At 42.1% G+C, this 6,512-nt stretch overlaps 1 protein-coding gene across 1 annotated transcript in view; it reads left to right on the top strand.

The window, feature by feature from the left end:
- LOC106816666 overlaps window positions 1-6,512 on the top strand; it is a 17,268-nt gene that overhangs the window by 4,583 nt on the left and 6,173 nt on the right. Inside the window, exons 6-13 of the mRNA XM_014821288.1 lie at window positions 1,066-1,199; window positions 1,911-2,029; window positions 2,633-2,757; window positions 3,404-3,559; window positions 3,812-3,990; window positions 4,295-4,436; window positions 4,946-5,057; window positions 5,489-5,618. Of these exons, the coding sequence (XP_014676774.1) occupies window positions 1,066-1,199; window positions 1,911-2,029; window positions 2,633-2,757; window positions 3,404-3,559; window positions 3,812-3,990; window positions 4,295-4,436; window positions 4,946-5,057; window positions 5,489-5,618 (1,097 nt within the window). The remainder of the gene's footprint in view (window positions 1-1,065; window positions 1,200-1,910; window positions 2,030-2,632; window positions 2,758-3,403; window positions 3,560-3,811; window positions 3,991-4,294; window positions 4,437-4,945; window positions 5,058-5,488; window positions 5,619-6,512) is intronic.

Below are 6,512 nucleotides of genomic sequence, written 5' to 3'. Positions count from 1 at the left end.
GTGTGCGTGCGTGTGTGGGTGTGTGTGCGTGCGTGTCTGTGTGCGCGCGCTCGCAAGAGCGTACGGGTGTTTGGAAGTGGCATGGCTGGATGTGTATAGACAATACAGCAGTACCCTCGTTTTATAGAACTAGTCAGTTACAGAAACTGTCATGATTAAAAAAATCTCTTACGTGAACCCCATTTTCTTTATGGGTTTCCATTATATATTTAGAAAGGCATTCTTACAGACAATCTCCCAGCAAAACGAGGTAATACTAGAGCGATTCATAATACAAGTAAGCATTGTAAACTCGTACACTGATGATTTATTGACGTATCACAGTAACTTGTTAGTAGACACATAAAAACTTGAATTTAACTCACTAGAATGATTGCGGCGTGTATATGAAGTGGTGCAATGACCTAGAATAACTAGGAGGGAGGAGCATGAGCTATTACCTACTGATTACTGGTTATGTACATCATTAGCATTCATCTTAAATCAGAATACACGCCAGAGACTATATAGAACCATAGAAGCTACCTGAAGTACACTGGTTGCTGGAACCTCACATTTTATACGCACTGCACGTGTGTAGTGGTGTTTCCTTGTCTGCTAGCTGTCCAGTAGCGCAGATAAAATTGTTTGTTGGCAGCTAGCTGCATCTGTACTACATTTATTCACAGTTATTTAGTAGACTACATTAGGAAAACCTGTTGATTCTTTGAAAAAAATTCAAAATTTCAGATTGTAACCCGAATTTATATGAGTGGTTGTAATTTGCCAAGTTTTTATCGGCGAATTTCCATAACCTGATCCTTCGTAACGCCAGGGCTTATTGCGTTTATCTAGGAATGTATGCGTGATACGGTCTTTGCATTTGTGCATGCATACATGTAACATGACGGTATACATATTTGCGAGGCCTTTTATTTACAGCGTTTCAGTGAATAAAATTTTCGTTTAGCGTTTCTCAGCACTACTAGTTTGACAGTCAAGCAGTTGAAGTAGTAGTAGTAGTAGCGGTCACAGTGACATCACAACTGTACTGGTTATTACATTACAACTGGTTATTGTTTGCAGCCAGTGAAGCCTATCAACGTGAAAAAGCCTGCGCCATTCAGCAGTAACCGTGGCGATGGGCAGGAAGACATTATCTACCAGAGGGCTGAGCCAGTGTCGCCCAACAGCACCGCCAATCTCGTCCGTGAGGCTCGGTACGCCCTCTATATTCACTGCAGTACTGTTGATATCGGTGCTATGTTGGCCTACACTTTATACCATGTCTCGTCGCTTATAAGGCACTCCACTGCTTTAGATGCGCTCCACAGTTAAGAGATAATAATAATAATAATAATAATAATTTAAAAGCAGTAGCTTGACTTCATAATAGCTGTCCGCACTATCAGGTGTATATTGACCATAAACAAGCCTGCACCGGCCCTTGTTATTTTCCCTTATATAATACTTGTATTTCATAAGCCCCCCCTTGCTATCTCTATTGGTTATTATATACTGTACGCTGTTTTACTGGGGTGTATCAGATAATGTACTGCAGCTACAAAATCCTGGTTATAATAATGTCCAAAGCACCAAACCATCAGGTTGTAGGACGCAATGTGGTTTCTTCTTCACATTGTTTAAGATAGAAATGTATCTTATAAGCCACAAATTACAGCGTTTCTCATTTCATCAGCATTGGGCTGAACAGTAACGATAACACTTATTAACCATTTTAAAATTACACAGATATTTGCAGTGATTTCATTGAGGAAATAACATGACTAAAAAAGTGATTAATTCCACCATATATATTCCAGGTTATTTCACATCTATTATATACAAAGATTATAAGATATCGATAGATATACACTTGCAATTGTTGTAATCGTGTGTTGTCTGGAATGCGATGGATCTGTGCCCGGCAGGTTTATCAAGTACTTGGGACTCGGCGAGCTGAAGCGAATGCGTAACCACAGGGGGGCGCCACCGCGTGCTTCTGAGCACGGATACAAGAGCGATCACGAACTCTATCAGCGGGGCGAACGTGAGTTCTGTTTTTTTCTCTAGCATGTAAATTTTCGTAGGTGACAACACTGTGTTACATTGAAGCCTCGTATGGACTAGCACACCGAAGGCTGCGCCACCTGGTGGAAGGATGATTCATGTTGTAGCAGTTTAAAGCTAATCTGCAGTTCCAAGTTTTTTAAACCAACTATCCGCCTATAATAAAAACGTTGATCGATTTTAAACTTAGTGAACTATATAGATATCACCATAGCAGCCAGTGTTGTTTTTTGGTGGCGATTTTTGATTTGGCTCTAAATCTTATTGATATATTGCGTGCTTTTCTCTTTTTATTGCACAAAGGATCAATAATGTTAAAAAAGGTGATTAGTTTACGATGTAAAATATTCATTACAATTTATGTGGCTAAGATAATGGATGCTAATCATCTTCCATGATGGAACCTCTGCATGCATGCATCAGATTTAAATTCACGGCTGCACGCTGATGTAGTCACAATAGCCATGCTGTGTGTGCATCGATTCCTACAATAATCTTCTCAGGCTGTTCTCTCACTGTACTCTCTGCTCTTCCTATCCAGCTCACCTTAGCTCTCCTTATCAGTGCATTATTGCTTGTCTAGGTCATCCTGCGATGAGAGCTGGCTATGCGAGTGACTGGGAGGTGGCCATGTTGCGGCGCAGCGGTGACCCGCTAGCTGCCGGCTACCTCAGCGACACGGACGAAGCAAGGCAGCAACATGTGCAGGTGAGCTGAGAAACCTGGGCACCGAGCGCAGTTGTCAGAAGCATCGTGAATAATTATTGATACAAATCACGCTATTTTATTAAGTTGTTTTCACGGCACAAGCTGTCTGCAAAAATGGCATCGAGTCTGTACGTCGTTCGACAACGCAGCAGGTGTGTGTAACAGCTCTCTTTGTGCTGGCACCTGCTAGCAGCGCAAGCTACGCGCAGACACGTTTGTGGCAGCTCCAGCCTCGCTGGCTGTGATGCCGTGTTCAAGTTGTAAACTATTGTTTTGAGTTATTAAACCAGTATTAAACGTATACAATTACGTAGTTATTGTTTTTCCGACGGAGACATAACAGTTATGACTCCCATAACTTTAAAATGTCACAACATTTGTGAAACAGTTCGAGTTAAAATATTCTTCTAATTACAAATTTTGGGGAAGTTCCAAATAGCTGCATGGTGTATGTGTTCCCTGAAAAACCCCAGTGAATCAGAAGTTAGGATATCCATTTGCGTATGCCAGTGCCTGCAGTCAGAAACTTCAGTGCTTTCCTGCGAAATGTGCAAACCACGTAATAGTGAAAGACATAGCAGGCATGTGAGAACAGTCTAGGCTGAACATAGATTTAGCGTGTTTACCGTAATGCCTGTTTCCTCAGCAGTCCTACCAGCCCGGTTTCCTACCACCTGTGGGAGTAGTTGGCAGCATGCCCGAGTTCATCAGCCGGCCGAAACCGCTGGGTCTTGATGGCAGGACCCTGATGACGCCTGACGAACGTGACACTGATATAACTGACAACATTCGGCGCATACAGGTGAGAAAACTTTTCCACAACAGTGACACACGGTGGCTAGACCCCTGTCAAATTCTCACATATAGGTGAGAAAACTGTTGAACAATCTTCTACACGGTGGCAAGACCCATGTCAAGTTCACTTACATACGTCTACCATGTATTTACTTGTTTTTTAAGTTTGACTTTTACCTTTTTATAATTATCCCATTTTAATTATTGCTGTGATTGCTGCGATCACTGCTTCTCATATTAACCTCTTTATTCCCTGCAGGGTAATTTGATGCATTTCCATGACAACAAGACGTACAAGTCCATCAGTGAACCGGCCATGTTGGGAGAGGGGCCAGATGCGCACTCATCCCCCTTCCCTCTGCGCAGAGGTGATGGCATGGAGAGCAACGCACATGACTCCGCCTCGAGCAAGGAGAAGCACGTTTCTGCCCACGATAGGTAGGAAGACTGCATGTAACCCACATTCACTCGCTTTTGCACACGAAAGAATTAGATGCTGTGAATCTGCCATGAATCCACTCTCCATTTAAAAGCATAATGGACTTCAGTGACTCCACATCAGAGCGTACTAGCATCGCTGCTTCATGATACCGATACTTTTCTTACATTTATGGACATGAAGTGTGGAAGAATTACAACATCCTAAAATTATGATAGTCATAACTACTTGTAATATATATTTGATAATGGGCCGCTGACGTTTTGGTTATGATCGGCCGTTGTGTTTTACTTTGCGCTGCAGTGCTGACGGTGGCAGGCGTGGTAAGTTTGCTAACGTGCCTGACATTGCGATGAATGTAAAGCCCGGTATCGCCCTCTGCCGCACCGTGCACAAGTCCGAGTGGAGGAGAGAGCTGGAGAGAAAGGAGAAGGAGAGACAGATTGTAAGCATATACATATACATCTGTGACTGTCTCCCTTTTTGCGCACGTGAATAATGTATTCAGTGGATGGTCTCCATCCACTGAATACATTCTTCACATGCCAGCCTGTAAATCGGTCCTAAAATTGCATCAATATTTTTAGTAGTAACAATGTTATTTTTTGAGAATATTACCTACTCTTAACTACAGTGCTAACTGCCTTGATTGCAGGAATTTTTTAATCTAACAATTCACACCTGCGAAAAATCAAGACAGGATATTTCATATGGGGTGAACGTAATCGATATACAGTGAAATTTTTATTGGTATACTCGACTCTACCTGTGTCTATGGTGTTACTCACGTTTTTCCAAGCCGTAATTCGTTTCCAAGTTAAAAAAAAAACGATTTACACGTTTTTTAACGTATTCAGTTCTGCTCTGCACGTTCAGCATTTCGTGTTTGTTTCACACGTGGTGCATCGTGGCTTCGTTGGATTGCAATGACGTGCTTGTATTTGTTGCTGCCAGGCTCTGTTGAATCCGTACCACGTGAACACTGGCAGTGAGGTGACGCCCCCCTACCCTAAGCTCCCCCCTTACCGCCCACTGACGAGTCACAAGTCAGCTTCTGTGTCGTCAGGTAAACTACATCATCTGACACTATTTAAAATACATTAAACCCATCATGATATCAGATATGAATAGACAACAAGAAAACATAGGATATTGAATAAGATAATGTTGTTGCACAGAATATCATTAGATGCAATCAGGCACAATTATCAGTTACTCAGGTTTGCTTGAGTATCTTTTATTTGCTTGGGTGTTATCGTCTCAATTGGCATATGTCTCGTTATTTAATTATTTTGATCTATTATTCATGAAATGAATGTTATTTTCCACAAATGCTGTCATGTTTATGATTGCGTCTATTTTCATATTCTCTTTTATTTGCTTATTTTCTATTTATTATTTATAGATTATTATATCATCTATGTTAATCGTAGTGCATCATAATTCATCGTAGTGCATTTATTATATATATGGTTTTCGTGTGGGTGTGTATTTCAGGGTCATCATCGGAGAGCAGGCGTCCACCGGGTCTTCCCATCTCGCCGCGTTCCAAAGCTCAGCGTGCGCGTCACTCACCTGCACGCTCCTCCCACCGCTCACCTGTAGGCTCTCCCCTCGCGTCGGTCAGGTAAGCTCCTCCCACCGCTCACCTGTAGGCTCTCCCCTACCCTACCCGAAGTAATACCTTGCCTGCTACTCGTTTCGCAGACGGGTGGCCTGGTGCGCAGTCCGACACCCTACCCGAAGGAGATGCGGGTGCAGTCTAAGCACGCGCAGAACGTTGCCGTGCGACAGGAGCAGCAGCAGCAGCAGACGACACCAGGCGAGGCGGCGCTCAACTCTACTGCGGACCGCTTCCACCAGGCAGTGAGCAGAGCGCGATTTCCGCGGATGTTTTAGGGAGAAAATGTCCAAATGTTTGCGATGTCCAAATGTTTTAGGGGTGAATGTCCAAGTGTTTTAGGGGTGAATGTCCAAATTTTTTAGGGGATATGTCCAAATGTTTTAAGGAAATGTTCAAATGTTTGCGATTTCCAAATGTTTTAAGGGTGAATGTCCAAATGTTTTAGGGTAAATGTCCAAATGTTTTAGGGTGAATGTTCAAATTTTTTAGGGTAAATGTCCAAGTGTTTTAGGGAAAATGTCCAAATGTTTTAGGGTGAATGTTCAAATTTTTTAGGGTAAATGTCCCAAGTGTTTTAGGGAAAATGTCCAAATGTTTTAGGGTGAATGTCCAAATTTTTTAGGGTAAATGTCCAAGTGTTTTAGGGAAAATGTCCAAATGTTTAAGGGTGAATGTCCAAGTGTTTAAGGGTGAATGTCCAAATGTTTTAGGGAGAAATGTCCAAATGTTTTAGGGTGAATGTCCAAATTTTTTAGGGTAAATGTCCAAGTGTTTTAGGGAAAATGTCCAAATGTTTAAGGGTGAATGTCCAAGTGTTTAAGGGTGAATGTCCAAATGTTTTAGGGGGAAATGTCCAAATGTTTTAGGGAAAATGTCCAAATGTTTTAGGGTGAATGT

Source organism: Priapulus caudatus, unplaced genomic scaffold (assembly GCF_000485595.1).
Source record: "Priapulus caudatus unplaced genomic scaffold, Priapulus_caudatus-5.0.1 Scaffold1449, whole genome shotgun sequence".
NCBI classification, from domain to species: domain Eukaryota; kingdom Metazoa; phylum Priapulida; class Priapulimorpha; order Priapulimorphida; family Priapulidae; genus Priapulus; species Priapulus caudatus.
The sequence above is the reverse complement of the archived record's forward strand: the minus strand, read 5'-3'. Positions and strand labels throughout refer to the sequence as shown.